Below are 15,671 nucleotides of genomic sequence, written 5' to 3' on the forward strand. Positions count from 1 at the left end.
ACTTTGCAGGGCTCCTTTGAGACCAGGACCTGCTCGGCTTGTGTGCCCGGAGCAGAGAGTCTTGCAAAGGGAGAGCTCGCAGGTCAGGGAGGGAGTTTTGCCACGCTGGCTTTCTGCTTGCCTGCAGTGTCGCTGAGGCCGGGACCTCTCAAATGCGTGACTGTCAGGAACAACACGCGTTGTGGGCACGGCTCGAGCCCCGGGGAAGTGTCGGAGCGGTGGGCGCGCGACTGCAAGGTCTTACTCCGCTTCGTCGGGGCAAAGGGGGCGTTCCCGACGACCCAGAACGAGGCGGGTCGAGCCACCCGGAGCCCCGCTGGGCACCTTTGTCTCCCCACCCACCCACCCACCCACTCCTCGCCCCTCCACTGTGCTCTTCCCGTCGGCGTCCACTTTGCCTCTTCCTCAGCAGCCGGGCGGAGCGGAGGGTTTCCCGACCTCGGCCCCCTCGCCTGCCCCCCAGACCTCGGGAGCGAAACAGCCCAGTTTGCAAAGCGACGCCGCCAGCAGTGCAAACGCCGGGCCAAGGAGGCTCGTCCATTCTGGCTCCCTCCCCCGCAGCTCCATTGGCGCGCAGTTCGCTCCTCCAGCTCTAGGAGTCACTGGCAGCAGCAGAGGGAAGGAAGGCGGGAAGGAACCGACCCCCCCACCACCACCCCGGCTCCTCCCTTCCCTTCCCGGGGGCGGCCATGGCGGCGGAGGGCGCCCTGCGGGAGCTGCGCGAGGAGGCCTCCTGCTCCGTCTGCCTGGACTTCTTCACGGACCCGGTCACGATCCCCGAGTGCGGCCACAACTTCTGCCGCGCCTGCCTGGACCGCAGCTGGAGGGAGTCGGGCGCGCCGCCGTCCTGCCCCCAGTGCCGCGGGAGCGCGCAGGAGGGCACCCTGCGCCCCAACCAGCAGCTGGCCAACATGGTGGGGCTGATCCAGAAGCTGCGCCCCGTGGAGGAGAAGGGCGGCGTCTGCGAGAAGCACCTGAAGCTTTTCTGCCGGGAGGACGGAGCCCCCCTCTGCGCCGTCTGCGGCGCCTCCAAGGAGCACGAAGGTCCCCAGGCGGCTCCCCTCGAGGACGCTTCCCGGGAAAACAGGGTAAGAATCATAGAGTGGAAGGGGCCATGCAGGCCATCTAGTCCAACCCCCTGCTCAACGCAAGATCAGCCCAGAGCATCCTAAAGCATCCAAGAAAAGTGTGTATCCAACCTTGGCTTGAAGACTGCCAGTGAGGGGGAGCTCACCGTCTCCTTAGGCAGCCTATTCCACTGCTGAACTACTCTGACTGTGAAAATTTCTTTCCTGATATCTAGCCTATATCGTTGTACTGAAGTTTAAACCCATCACTGTGTGTCCTCTCCTCTGCAGCCAGCAGAAACAGCATCCTGCCCTCCTCCAAGTGACAACCTTTCAAATACTTAAAGAGGGCTGTCATGTCCCCTCTCAACCTCCTTTTCTCCAGGCTGAACATTGCCAAGTCCCTCAACCTATCTCCATAGGGCTTGGTCCCTTGGCCCCAGATCATCTTCGTCACTCTCCTCTGTACCCTTTCAATTTTATCTACGTCCTTCTTGAAGTGAGGCCTCCAGAAATGCACACAGTACTCCAGGTGTGGTCTGACCAGTGCCGTATACAATGGGACTAGGACATCTTGTGATTTTGATGTGATGCCCCTGTTGATACAGCCCAGAATGGCATTCACCTTTTTTACCGCTGCATCACACTGCCTGCTCATGTTTAGTAAGGGATCCCTGCAGACTCTCTGGCATCCTTTTGGGAGGCTCCAAAGTCCAAACGTGGCACCAGGGGCTGGGATTCACTTTGGAAAACTCACCTCTGTTTCTCCCACCCACCCCAGCGGAGGGAGAAGTGGATGGAGGGGGGGGGGATCCAAAACCGAGAAACCCCAAAATGCTCCAATCCCGAACATCCATGTGCAAGGGGGACCTCACCTGCAAGTAGGACTGTAAGTCCCTCCTCTGCTCCTGAGCCCAGATGGCTTCTCTCTGCCTCTTTCCCTTTCCTCTTCAGAACTCCCCCCCAGAATCCCCCCTCCAGCTCCCTCAGGCAAAACACCTCCCCCAAAACGCATGAGGTTACACTTGATTGCATTCAGCATGCATATCCAGCCTTCTCGTGTCCGTGTACAGAGAAATAATTGTAAACATAACAAGGCACTGATATATCCAGTCATATTCAGTGGACGGGAGGGGTGAACCTAAGCCTCTTTCTTTGTTTTGGGCCTCAGGCATTCGTGGCAGCCCCAAAAGGGCAAATTTGCCAGAAGCACCAGGAGCCGATGAAGCTCTTCTGCAAGGACGACAAAACCCTCCTCTGCGTGGTCTGCGACCGATCCAAGGAGCACCGAGATCACGAAACCCTTCCTCTCGAGGAGGCCTCCCAAGAGTACAAGGTACGAAATCTGCAGTGGAGGTTGATGGGGAAGAGATGTGGATCCTTCCCTTCTCCTTGGTCTCTTTGCAGGGAAATGCTCCACTTTCCTTCATAGAATCATAGAATAATAGAGTTGGAAGGGACCTCATGGGTCATCTAGTCCAGTGGTCCCCAACCCCCGGTCCGGGGACCAGGACCGGTCCATGGATCAGTTGGTACCGGGCCGCAGCTCCTCCTCGTCCTCCTCCCTGGCTGCTGCCTTGGGGACTGCCCAACCACTCTGTCGCCAGCTCACCTTTGGTGGTCTCCAGCGGCTGCCATGGCTGGGGCTCCCCCTGGCAGCGTCCCCTAGTGGGCAGTGGGAAGTCAGGGGCACCAGTGGGAAAGCAAGTAGAGCAGGGGCTAAGGCAGTGGCGGCGTCCCTTGGCAAAAGACTACCCCCCGGGCCTCAGTAAAATTGTCAAGTGCTGACCGGTCCCCGGTGATAAAAAGGTTGGGGACCACTGATTTCTAATCCAACCCCCTGCCTTTCCCTGGGTCTCCTGCAGTTTTCTTTTCAAACCTGTTTTGGATCATTCTTTCAGGATCATATCAAAAGAGATTTTGGGGAAGTGTGGAATGGAACGTATTGATTTCCAGAACTACTCTTATTCCCCCCCCCCACACACACACACACACACCATGAGCTTTAACATCGTCAGTACGGGGCATATTGTCATTATGTTTGCACTAGAAGAAGAGTTGGTTTTTATATCCCACTTTTCACAACCAGAAGGAGTGTAGTGGTTAAAAGCAGCAGCTTCTAATCTGGCAAGCTGGGCTTGATTCCCCACTCCTCCACGTGCAGCCAGCTGGGAAATTTTGGGCTTGTCCCAGTCCTGATAGTGCTGTTCTGACCGAGCAATAATGTCAGGCCTCTCTCAGCCTCACCTTCCTCACAGGGTGTCTGTTGTGGGGAGAGGAAAGGGAAGGTGATTGTAAGCTGCTTTGAGACTCCTTCGGGTAGAGAAAAGTGACATATAAGATCCCACTTTTCTTCTTCTTCAGAAGTCTCAGGGCTCTCTCAGCCTCACCTCCCTCACAGGGTGTCTATTGTGGGGAGAAGAAGGGAAAGTGATTGTAAGCTGCTTTGAGACTCCTTTGGGTAATGAAAAACAGCATATAAGAACCAACTCTTCTTCAGTAATATCAGGGCTCTCTCAGCCTTACAGGTTGTCTGTTGTGCGGAGAAGAAGGGAAGGTGATTGTAAGCCACTTTGAGATTCTTTTGGGGAGTGAAAAGCAGGGTGTAAGAATGAACTCTTCTTTTCATGTCAGTTGACAATCGCCTTCCCTTCCTCTCTCCACAACAGCCACCTCATGAGCTTTCACTGCAAGTAATCCCACCTGTGGCAGGTGTAATGATGGGCAGGAAATTGAAGCATCGAGTAAATCTCTGCGCTGAAGCAGCATTTCACTGGGGATACCTTTGCACTTGTCAGGAATGGGCCCCCATGGGAAAGCTACCTGCGTTCAGCATTTGACAGATGTTGTTAAAGATCCTGTTAGCCACATCTGCAAGTTAACAGGATCTTTTGGGCCCTTCGTGATAGCCTTGCTTCTCATCTGTCTTATAGTAAACTCCTGTAAAGAGTACCATTTCCATTTTGGGGCTCTCCCCCCCAGGACCAGTTCTGCAACCACCTGGAGATCCTGAAGAAGGAGAGCGAAAGAGTTCTGGCATATAAAGGAGACGTCGAGAAGGAAAGCCAAGACCTCCTCGTAAGTGTTTCTCTGCTGGCCATGAACAGAGTCTAGAACGAGGACCGAAGGAAACCACAGAGTCCCGCTCCAGAAGAGGTCTGGCCAGGGGGGCTCCCCCCTCCTTCAAATTTGGAAGTTTTGTCGGTCTTCAGCAGGCCACGCCCCCAGAGGGTAGACCTTCACACGGTCATTCTGAACTAAGCTCTACAGTGGGGCTGAGGGTTTAGTAGAACTGCACCCTCTTGGTTCCCCTGGCACTCCCTGCCCCCTGACGGCCTAGACCAGGGGTAGTCAAACTGCGGCCCTCCAGATGTCCATGGACTACAATTCCCAGGAGCCCCTGCCAGCAAAGCTGGCAGGGGCTCCTGGGAATTGTAGTCCATGGACATCTGGAGGGCCGCAGTTTGACTACCCCTGGCCTAGACAGTCCCCTTGGGGTGCTTCGTGGGTGGGCAGCCCCTGGTTATTCCTCCAGATTGATACACTTTTTCTTGTTGTTCTCAGGAGTTTTTGATGGGCAGAATCATGGCTTCCCAAGACGCTCTCTGCTGTGGGGTGTTTCCTGGGCAGGTGAACCTGTCTGTGCCCAGGTCCCTTTGGTGTGTATGCACCAACACTGCAAGCTAGGAAAGGAGTCTGAGAAGAGATAAGCCCCCCTCCCCACAATACTTGCGCAAAGTGCTGATCCTGGATGGAGCCAAGGGGTGTTCAGGGATGGCTGAGGCTACGGGGAAAGCACTTGGGATGCTCAGTAGCTGGTTGATATTCCCCTTCCGCCCTTTTTCCTTGCACAGAAGCTGCAGTTTCGATTGGGAGATCAAGTGGGTGGGGGGTTCCTTTGCTGTTTCTCCTCCAGGGGTATTTCTACTCCACCACCATCTCTTTTCCCCTGATGGAAAGTGTGGAGATCAGCAGGTTTAGGGTGCTTAAGTGGGGAAACAAAAGGGTGCCAAAACCCCTTCTACACTATGGGTCTCCTGCTGCAGACTCCGTCCTCTGTAGCAGAAAGACCCCATCCAGGATTTAGCGTAAGATCCGTGTGTCCCTCAGCCCTGAGGACGGGCCCTCAGGAATCGTTCTTTCCCTGGCAGGCGTTGCTGTGATCTCTGTGAAAGGCTGAAATTCCCTCTCCCGTGAAAGGCTCCTAAAGTGCCTCTTCCCACAGCAGAGACCAGACTCTGCTCCTGACGTTGGCCTGCCTCTCGTCTCTTTCTATCTCAGAAGCAAACCGAAGGAGCGAAGCAAGAGACAGCAGACAGATTCAGGAAGCTGCACACGTTTCTGGAGGAACAAGAGAAACTTCTTGTGGCCCAGATGGAAGAAGTGGAGAAGGAGGTAGCCAAGAAGAGGGACCAGCACCTGGCCGAACTCTCTGAGGCCCTCTCTGCTCTGGAAAGCCTCATCCGGGAGGTGGAAGAGAAGTGTGAGCAGTCAGCCTTTGAACTCCTGCAGGTGAGGGAGTGGCAGGGACAGGCAGCGTCCCCTCAGGGAAGAAGCTGGCTCTGAACCCCTCCCCTGCCGGCTTCTCTGGGGCAGGAAGCAAATGATGCTTGTTGGGTCTTGTTTCCTTCCTCCCCACGAGCCCCTGTGCGGTTGTGTGTCCAGCAACATGAGGACTTTGCAGGGTGACGTCTGGCAAAGGCTGAGTTTCCTCATCTCTCTTTTTCTCTCTTTGCTTTTCAGGATGTCCGAAGCACCTTGCAGAGGTGAGTGGATCTCTCCCTCATTGCCCTCCTGAGGCTGGGATGGATCTGAGGAGCAGGTGGGGAAAGCGGCCTTCAGGCTCAGGACCACAAGAGACGGGATGAAGATTGCAAGTCTCCTGTCTTTTTGTTAATGGAGAATTGTGGAGGGACGCAGACCCAAGTACAGAAACCCCTGCCCCAAAACAACACATGGCCCTTTTCTGTGTCTCTGTCCAGCTTCTGTCTGGCCCTTCTACTTGGGAGCTCAAGGGAGCGTGCTTGGTTCTCCCTTCCTCATCACAGCCCTGCTAGAGGAGTTAGGGTGCAAGAGGAAGGGAACGCCCACGACCGCCCAGCCAGCGGGAGGGCTGAGAATTGAAGCAGGGCCTCTGTGGTCCTGATCCAGCTGTCTACCCCCTACAGCCTCAGTTACCTTTCTCCTCCTCTCCCTGGACAGATGTTAGCAGGGGGGTTGTCGGGGAAGTCCCCTTTCCTGTTCCTTTTGGGGTCTGTGTTGGCCTTTAGGTGCCTGGTTTGTGGGGGTCTCTGGAGCAACTGGGATGAGACAGACTCTCCTCTGCAGAGGGCCTCCTCTCTTTCTCTGCTTTCAGCCTCTGCCAGTGTCTCTGGGCCTTCTGCTTAGTCCTGCCTTCATTGCTTTGCTCCCCTGGTGGGAATTCTGGTCAGGATAGATGGAGACCCAGCATCTTATTTCTCCCGGCAGGTATGAAGAAGAGAAGACGTTTTCGAATCCTGTGACTTTTCCTCTCGCTCTGAAGTGGAGGACCTGGGACTTCTGTGACGTCAGTCCTTTTCTGGAGGGTGTCCTGAAGCACCTGAAAGGTAATGCAGAACCACCTGCAAGGATTTCAGACTGGTCATTGCGTGAGGCCAGGTGGGAATGTGGAGCCATCAAGCCCACCTGAGGCTCTAGCACTGCCAGGCGTACAGGGAATTTGGATGGCCGTTCATAGAATCATGGAATCGTAAAGCTGGAAGGGGGCCTCCAGGGCCAACTAGTCCAACCCCCTGCACAATGCAGAAGGTTATTGGAGTTCCCCGTCTCCTCCACATGCAGCCAGCTGGGTGACCTTGGGCTAGTGACTGCTCTGTGAGAGCTGTTCTCACAGCAGTTCTGACAGGACTCTCTCAGCCCCACCTACCTCATAGGGTGCCTGTTCTGGGGAGAGGAAGGAAAGGTGATTTGAAAGTCCTTCAGGCAGTGAAAAGCAGGATATAAAAAAACAGCTCTTCTGGGAACAGTGAGCAAGCACAAATTAAGTGAAAATAAATGTGAATATTTGCCCATGACGACGATAGGGTGGAGAATTTCCAAAGTAGCTTCTACTTGATCCTTCGGATAAAATGAAGGGAAATAAATGTTGATGGATATTATTGTCTGTGCAAGGGTCATCTGTTTACTTGTGTTCCATTTGCTTCCTCAGACACTCTGGATTCTGGACTTCCCCTCCAGAAAGGTATGTTTCTTGCGCTAAGTCACAGAGAGCTGGTTCACGAGGAAGAGTTTCAAGGGAATGTAAATCCCTCTTGTCCTTCCTTCAAGCTCCCTACAATGTGAAGCAGAGAAACTATTACGAGGGAAATTTTGGTTTTGCTTTCTGGGAGATCCCTGGAATGGCAGGAAAGGAGGCATATGTACATTTTAAAGCGAATAACTCAAGCCTCTAACAAATATTTCCCCTGCTGCCTGCCAAGTGTTTTTAGAAAGTGGAAGTGATCATGTTCAGTTTGGCCAGCTTGGCTTTTGATCAGTCATTGGAAAAATGATTGGCAGGATAGATTTTTTAAAAAATGTTGCTTGGGCAGCAGCTGCCACAACAGCACAAGGATCTGCGCTTTGTGACTCAAGGTAAACTTTTGCAGCCATTTTGTGGCTGGCTCTGCCTCCTGCAGCAGCCATTTTGTCCCTAAAGTTTATGTCAGAATTCCAAAGGTGTCAATTGAAAGAGAAATGTTGAGGTCCCCTGAAATATAGCACTGCTTCTCCCTTGGGGTCCTTGGATATTGTCAGGATTGTAGAATCTCTGTCATAAATTAGCCTGAGTTCCTCCATGTCAGTTATACTGCTTAATTGAACCTGGCGCCTGCTAGCCCCGGCCTTGTAGTTTGTAGCAATAAAATAGAATAGTGATGTTATTCTAACCTTATCTTGTTATGGGCACACAGGGTTGTTGTCAATTCTCTCAAGGATGGGAGTTTGGAATCCTGTTGTTGTTTCACATATGTCTTTCCTCACTAACCCCCCTCCTTGGGAACTGTCAAGTTTTGGGCGGGAGAAATGTATTGATAAGCTGAGGCAAATCTGGCTTCGAGTCAGATTTGACTTTCAGTCCAATGCGTATAGTGCTAATCAATAAAACTATTTTCTTTTGAATAAGTTTTGTTGTGAGTTTCCTGTGCGTCTGACATCAAGTCAAATATCACAACTCCTTTCACCTGCAAAATGCAGGGCGAGGGACATACTTTTTCTGAGCAGGGAGAGGGCCTGGATTGGGACCTCTCCCAGGGCGACGGCGCGAGTGCCGGCCCGCACAGCTCGGGCATGATGCGGGCGATCTCGGGGACAACCCCGGGGCCCGAGGAATTTTTGGAACGACACGTCACCCAGCGCAGGCGATTGTCTAAATACGACCGCCCTACTGGGGATGAGAGGTGGCCGGAGCACCTGGGACTGCCTAGCTACGCGCTGGAGCCTGTGGGTGAGACACAGGACTTGCAGTACAAGCTGGACAGGGTGACTAACTGGCTGCAGGATCTTTCGGGTCGGTTGGATCCGGAGGAGAAGCGCCGAACGCAACGCCTGCTGAAGGAAGTGCTTGGTGGTGGTGCGCACGATACCAGCCTGCGACTAGTGAGTGGTGGGCTTGCACTGCGGGAGCACGGCATGGCGGACACGCAAGCGGCAGCGGATGCTGAGGCGTTGGCCAGGGCCAGGGCGCAGCTGGAAATCGAGGCGGAGGCAGAGGCTCGAGCGAGAGCGCAACGAGAACAAGAAGGCGAGGGCGAGGAGCGAGAGGACGAAGGCGGCGCGGGCGGCGATGGAGCCGGAGGAGACGGCGCGGACGGAGGCGAGGACGCAGCAGCGGAGGCAGCCCGGGCGGCGGAACGAGCAAGAGTGGCGGCGGGGAGAGGACGAGGCATCGGCCGCGGTGCAAGACCCCCAGTACCGGCCCCGGCACCGGCGGATTGGGGCCCGGGGCGCCTACCAGCCCACCTCCGGGGTGTGGAGATGCGGAGCACCTATAAATTCAAGGCTAAGTTTTCCGGAGACCCCTCCGATTTTCCTACGTTTCTGGTGCACCTCCAGGCCTACATGATGGAAATGGGGTTCACTTTCCAGGACGACGCTGAGAAAGTGCGTTTCGTGGGCCAAGCCCTAGAAGGCAAAGCAGCCAAGTGGTTTGTGGACTTGTACCGCTATCACCCCCAAGCCATTCGTGACTACAACCATTTCATGAGAGCCCTGCGCCAGATGTACGTGGAACCGTTCGAGCGAGAGACCGCGGAGAAGAAACTCAGGGCTCACCGGCAAGGGAAGTTGTCAGTGGTCGAGTACGCCAGGGAGTTTAAAGAGCTGGCTTCCTCGGTGCCGGACTGGACGGAGCCCCAACGCGTGCTGTCGTTTGTGGGAGGCCTCAATCCTACTCTGGCAGACAAATGCCTCCTCCTGGAAGACCCGCTTACAGTCGAAGGGTGGGTCCAATTGGCTGGGGAGATGGAAAATCGATTGGAGCGAGCTTCGATGGTACAAGTCCTGGCAGGCAAAACCGTGGCGAAAACTTCCACCCCGGCGAAAACCAAGCCCCGAGCCAAGTTGGAGCCGTCTGAGCGCACCCGGCGCATGGAAAAAGGGCTGTGTTTGGGTTGTGGCCAAGCGGGGCACTTTCTCGCAAATTGCCCCACAAAAGCAACAGCGACCCCGAGGGCCGTGAGCAGCGCCCCACCGAAAGCCCAGCCCGCCAAAAAAACCACTCCCAAGAAAAGTGCCAAGTCTCTCCTGGTGCCAGTGGCGGCCGTGCCAGCAGTGGACGACTCGGAGGAGGGAAGCGGGCTGGAGGACGAGGATCAAGCCGAGGAGCAGTCGGGAAACGAGGACGGTCTGCTGTAAAGGCGCCCCGCCAGCAGGCCGCCAACAGGGGCAAACGCGTGGTGAGTGATTCCCCCTTACTACTCCTACCTGCCAAGCTCTCCAACCCCAAGTCGGGGAAAACAGTGGGAGTCCGGTGTATCGTGGACTCAGGGTGCACCCAATCCCTAGTGAGCCCGGCACTGGCCGAGACTTTGGGGGTGGGAAAGGTGCCGCTGAGGGAACCCTTGCCCATCACCCAATTGGATGGGAAATGTGCTCCCGGAGGGGAGGCCACGGCGAAAACGCGCCCAATGGACTTGGACATAAAAAAACATTGGGAGCAAATCCAGCCTTTGGTAGCCCCTCATTCTGCCTTCCCTTGTGTGTTAGGGTTGGATTGGCTGAAGGAACATGACCCCCTAGTGAAGTGGAAAGAAGGGACTGTGGACTTTACCTCTCCCGCCTGCGAGCAGCACGCTCGACCGCGGGATTCCCCACTGACGGGGGTTGTGGCCGCTTTGGGATCGGGGGGGGCAGCGCTCCCTCCTGAGTATCGAGACTTTGCTGATGTGTTCGCGGAGGTAGAGTGCAACCAACTGCCCCCCCACCGTAAAACTGACTGTGCCATTGAATTAAAGAAAGGGGAACCACTCCCCAAAGCCAAACTTTATTCCATGAGCCCCCGGGAAATGGCGGAGCTTAGGGAATTTTTGGATAAGAACTTGGCGAGGGGTTTTATTAGACCGGCCACATCTTCATTGGCGGCCCCGGTCCTTTTTGTAAAAAAGAAGGACGGTTCGCTACGTTTGTGTACTGACTACCGTGGGTTGAATGCGGTCTCCACCTGCAATGCCTATCCGCTCCCCCTGATAAAAGACTTGTTGGGCCACTTGGGGAAGGCACGAATTTTTACGAAATTGGATTTGAGGGAAGCCTACTACCGAGTTCGGATCAAGAAGGGGCACGAATATCTAACGGCTTTTAACACCCCCCTGGGGCAATTTGAGTACACCGTAATGCCGTTCGGCCTCGCCGGCGCTCCGGGCGTGTTCATGAATATGATTAATGAAATTATGCATGATTTATTGTACCAAGGGGTGTTGGTTTACATTGACGATATTCTTGTGTATTCTGAGAATGTTGAGAGTCATGCTGATCTGGTACGCGAAGTGCTCAACCGCTTGCGGAAGCACCAATTGTTTGCTAAACTGTCTAAATGTGAGTTCCACCGCGATGCGGTGGAGTTTCTGGGGTTCCGTGTCTCCCAAGCGGGGATTGAGATGGACCCTGGCAAGGTGCGTGACTTGCTGGCTTGGGAACCTCCCCGCACCAGGAGGCAACTGCAAAGCTTCCTAGGGTTCGCTAATTTTTACAGGACTTTCATCCCCAATTTTGCCAAAGTGGCGTTGCCCCTCACTGACTTGTTGAAAACCAAACAAGGGGGAAAAACGGCGAGCCGCCCGGGGACGCCCCTTCTGTGGACTCCCCCCTGTCAAATCGCATTCGACAAACTAAAGTTGTTGTTTACGTCCGAACCAGTACTGGCCCATGCTGACCCTTCTAAGCAATTTACTGTGCAAGTAGACTCCTCGGACGTAGCAATGGGGGCCGTGATCCTCCAAGAGGGGGAGGACGGAAAGTTACACCCGCTAGCCTATCTGTCAAAGAAATTCTCGGGGGCAGAGCGAAATTGGGCAATTTGGGAAAAAGAGGCGGCTGCAGTAAAATTGGCCCTTTCCACCTGGAGGCATTGGCTAGAAGGATCCGCGATCCCATTTGTAGTCTGGACGGACCATAAAAACCTTCAGGCACTTAAGCAGCCCCGATCGCTTTCCGCCAAGCAAATGAGATGGGCAGAGTTTTTCGCCCGTTTCAACTTCTCCCTAAAGCATCTGCCGGGTAAAATGAACTTTTTGGCGGATGCATTATCACGCCTGCCCCAGTACAACAGCAAACGAGACCCATTGGTGGACACCGTTTTCACCCCCGCCCAACTAGGGATGGCCGCCGTGACGCGCAGCCACGTAAAGACTGATACGCCCATCCCAGGGGGCTGGGTCCAGAAGGAGATGTCACAAGATCCGGAGTTTGGCTCCCTCCGCCCTGATCTGACTGAGAAGGGGGGGCTCTTTTTTAAAGGCGAGAGACTCTTTGTTCCTGTTGCGGCCAGGGGAAAAGTTTTGAAACTTTGCCACGACGCAAAAACTGCTGGACACTTTGGTTTTGTGAAAACTCTGCACCTAGTCAGGAGACAATATTGGTGGCCGTCCCTGCGCAAAGATGTGGAGAAATATGTGCAGGGATGCCCTATTTGTATTGCCTCAAAACCGGTTGGAGGCAAGAAAAAGGGGCTATTGCAACCACAGCCCACCCCCTCTCGTCCATGGACAGATGTCACTATGGACTTTATTACGGACCTCCCTCCCAGCCATGGGAACACCGTTATATGGGTGGTAGTGGATGCTTTTTCCAAACAGGCTCACTTTATTCCCTGCACGGGAGTGCCTTCAGAACCAAAATTGGCTTCTCTTTTCATTGAACACGTGGTACGTCTGCACGGGATCCCGACACGTGTCCTGACGGATCGGGGCCCCCAGTTCGTTTCTAAGTTTTGGAGGGAACTCCTGAGACTTTTGGGGGTGGAGCAAGCCCTCACTTCGGGCTATCACCCTGAATCAAATGGCCAGACCGAAAGGGTAAACCAAATCCTGGAACAGTACTTACGTTGTTTCATCAATCACCAGCAGGACAACTGGGTCTCGTTATTACCGATGGCTGAATTTGCCTACAACAATGGGGTTCACGCCTCAACTGGGGTATCACCTTTCAAAGTAGTGTATGGGACTGATTTAGCAACAGCCCCCACCTGGGAGCTCAACTCCACTGAGGCTCCTGACATAAATAAATGGGCAGCCACCATCAGTACAGGTTGGCCAGAAATTGTAGCTAGCCTCAAGGAGGCAAAACAAGCCTATAAAGCTCAAGCGGATAAAAAAAGGGTACCTGCACCTGACTGGAAAGTGGGAGACCTGGCCTATTTGTCTACTAAGAACCTAAGGTGCCAGCAGAAATCAAAGAAACTTGGCCCTAAATATGTGGGGCCATTTAAAGTGATAAAACTGATTAATACTGTGACTGTTGAGCTAGCTTTACCAAAGACTTATAGGAATGTGCATCCGGTTTTTCATTCCAGCCTGCTGCGGAGAGCTCCGGTCCCAGACGAGTGGCACCCTCCTCCAGACCAGCCTGTGCCAATTTACATCGACAAAGACACCCACTATGAAGTTAACCAAATTTTAGACTCTCGTTTGCACAAGGGTCGCCTTCAATATCTGGTCGATTGGAAAGATTTCCCCTCGGGGGACAAAGAGTGGGTGGAGGCAGGGAATGTGAAGGCACCCCGCCTTCTCCGGGCTTTCCATCGAGCATTTCCTGATTGTCCTCGCCCGGTAGATGCCGGCTAGATGGAGGAGGGAAGTTAGTTTTAATGCAGAGGGATGTCAGGATTGTAGAATCTCTGTCATAAATTAGCCTGAGTTCCTCCATGTCAGTTATACTGCTTAATTGAACCTGGCGCCTGCTAGCCCCGGCCTTGTAGTTTGTAGCAATAAAATAGAATAGTGATGTTATTCTAACCTTATCTTGTTATGGGCACACAGGGTTGTTGTCAATTCTCTCAAGGATGGGAGTTTGGAATCCTGTTGTTGTTTCACATATGTCTTTCCTCACTAACCCCCCTCCTTGGGAACTGTCAAGTTTTGGGCGGGAGAAATGTATTGATAAGCTGAGGCAAATCTGGCTTCGAGTCAGATTTGACTTTCAGTCCAATGCGTATAGTGCTAATCAATAAAACTATTTTCTTTTGAATAAGTTTTGTTGTGAGTTTCCTGTGCGTCTGACAGATATGTGTTCATGTTTGTTGCTAGTGCTTGTTCAAGCCCAGGAGTTCTGCTCTGCCTCTTTTCTTCATTAGGACAGGGGAAGAAAGGGGGGTTAAAACCGCCAAAAAGTAGGAAGGGGGAACGGGAATCCACAGTGGGGAAATGTCTCAAGAGCCAACCAGGTCAAGGAGACCCACAGGGAATGGACGCATGGGGGACACTCAGACGGTTGTGTAGGCGTGGCAAACAACTCTGCCGTTCATCTCCTTGCTGAACTTGCTTCTCTTCTCTCCCCCCCTCTCCCCTCAGGAGCAGAAGTGATCCTGGATCTGGACACGGCCCACCCCATGCTCATCCTGTCTGAGGATCAGAAAACCATTAGCGAAGGAAAGGAAGTCCAGGCCCTGCTCGACAATCCAAAGAGATTTGACCGTTATGGTGCCGTGCTGGGCCGTGAGGGATTCACAGCCGGCCGCCATTTCTGGGAGGTCCTTGTGGGGAGTGAGGGAGACTGGGCCGTGGGGGTGGCCAGGGAGTCTGTGAAGAGGAAGGGAAGCATCACTTTTTGTCCTGAGGAAGGGATCTGGGCTGTGGGGAAGTGGGGGGGCCGCTACAGGGCTTCTGTGAAAGGCCATCTCTCTCCCTTGACCCTGAGTGGGGAGCTGCAGAGGGTCCGCGCGTGCCTGAACTGCGCTGGGGGGCGAGTGGCCTTTTTCGATGCTGACAGAGGAGACCTTCTCTACGAATTCTCTGGAGCTTCCTTCTCTGGAGAGACCCTCCTGCCCTTCTTTTGGGTGCATTCGAAAGGCTACCTCAAAATATCTTCTTAGGACTTCTTTCCCAATGGGACCATCAAGAAGAAGATATTACTCCTCAAGAGACCCCCCATTTTGGAGTCCTGTAAAAGTCTCTTTGGAGTTCCAGTCACCAAACCTGACTTGAGTAAGATGGAGACGTTTCCCTCCGTCAGTTTACCCAAATATAAATAAATAAACATTTCTTTCCCCCCTTTGTAGCTGATTTCTCAAAGAAACCACATTTCCCATTATAAAGAACAGCAGGGTCCTTCTGAAGGTGAGCTCTGAAGAGACCCTCTCCCTCAGGCCTTCTGCAGCCTCCTTTCCTCTCAGGTAGGGGAGGAACCCGTGCAGGGGAAGAAGCCCACCATTGAAGTATAGTGTTCTGGAACATTCCTCCCTCCCTGAATAGCACGGAAGACCCTGCCCCTATTACGGCTGCTGTGTTGAGTGCACTGGGACTTCAGTTATACCAGTGGCTGCACAATCTATGCTTACAATGAAATCATGTTACCTTGAAAAATGGACTGCCTTGAATTTGGGATGGGAGGGGAATCGCCTAACTGCCAGACAAGCCCCAGGGGTCGTCCATTGGTTGACTTGAACCATCCACAGCTGACTCCAGGTGGAAAGAAAAATCAGAAAGGAGATTTGCATAGCCAGGGTTCTTCCACTGGGTCACTTTTGCATTCAGGTTGTTTGGCTTGGAATCATTAAAAGCCCTTCCCATCCATGCATCCTTTCCCCACTCCTTTAATTGTGTTTCCAAGGACCTGGGTGCTTCTCTTTTCTCTTCCCAGAGCCCAGGGGCACCTTTAAGATCAAAACATTTTTATTCCAGGCATGACCTTTCATGTGCATCCACACTTCCTCAAATACAGTGTCATGGGATGAAAGTAATCAGTTCAAACTTACAGGTAGAGTGTGAGAATAAATTAACATAACAGCATAATGAAAATGGTTAACAGGTTCAGGAATATATATATCTCAGGAAAGTAGCTATTTGGGTTCCTTTGTGTTCACTTGAGACTGAATTGCGCAGGAGACATCCTGCATTGAGCAGGGGGTTGGACTAGATGGCCTGTATGGCC

The 15,671-nt window shown here is 53.4% G+C and overlaps 2 protein-coding genes across 2 annotated transcripts; both read left to right on the plus strand.

The window, feature by feature from the left end:
* Nucleotides 1–648: 648 nt before the first annotated feature.
* LOC143834364 (E3 ubiquitin-protein ligase TRIM7-like) lies at nucleotides 649–14,789 on the plus strand. The gene is made up of 8 exons (XM_077331146.1): nucleotides 649–1,088; nucleotides 2,239–2,403; nucleotides 4,050–4,145; nucleotides 5,349–5,579; nucleotides 5,811–5,833; nucleotides 6,537–6,655; nucleotides 7,258–7,290; nucleotides 14,093–14,789. The coding sequence occupies exons 1-8, from the start codon at nucleotides 690–692 to the stop codon at nucleotides 14,611–14,613; spliced, it is 1,587 nt and encodes a 528-aa protein (XP_077187261.1). The 5' UTR covers nucleotides 649–689; the 3' UTR covers nucleotides 14,614–14,789.
* Nucleotides 7,298–13,179, plus strand: LOC143834285 (uncharacterized). The gene is made up of 2 exons (XM_077330974.1): nucleotides 7,298–9,982; nucleotides 13,096–13,179. Exon 1 carries the CDS (start codon nucleotides 8,277–8,279, stop codon nucleotides 9,939–9,941), a length of 1,665 nt encoding a protein of 554 aa, XP_077187089.1. The 5' UTR covers nucleotides 7,298–8,276; the 3' UTR covers nucleotides 9,942–9,982; nucleotides 13,096–13,179.
* Nucleotides 14,790–15,671: the final 882 nt, after the last annotated feature.

Source organism: Paroedura picta, chromosome 3 (assembly GCF_049243985.1).
Source record: "Paroedura picta isolate Pp20150507F chromosome 3, Ppicta_v3.0, whole genome shotgun sequence".
Taxonomy (NCBI): Eukaryota; Metazoa; Chordata; class Lepidosauria; order Squamata; family Gekkonidae; genus Paroedura; species Paroedura picta.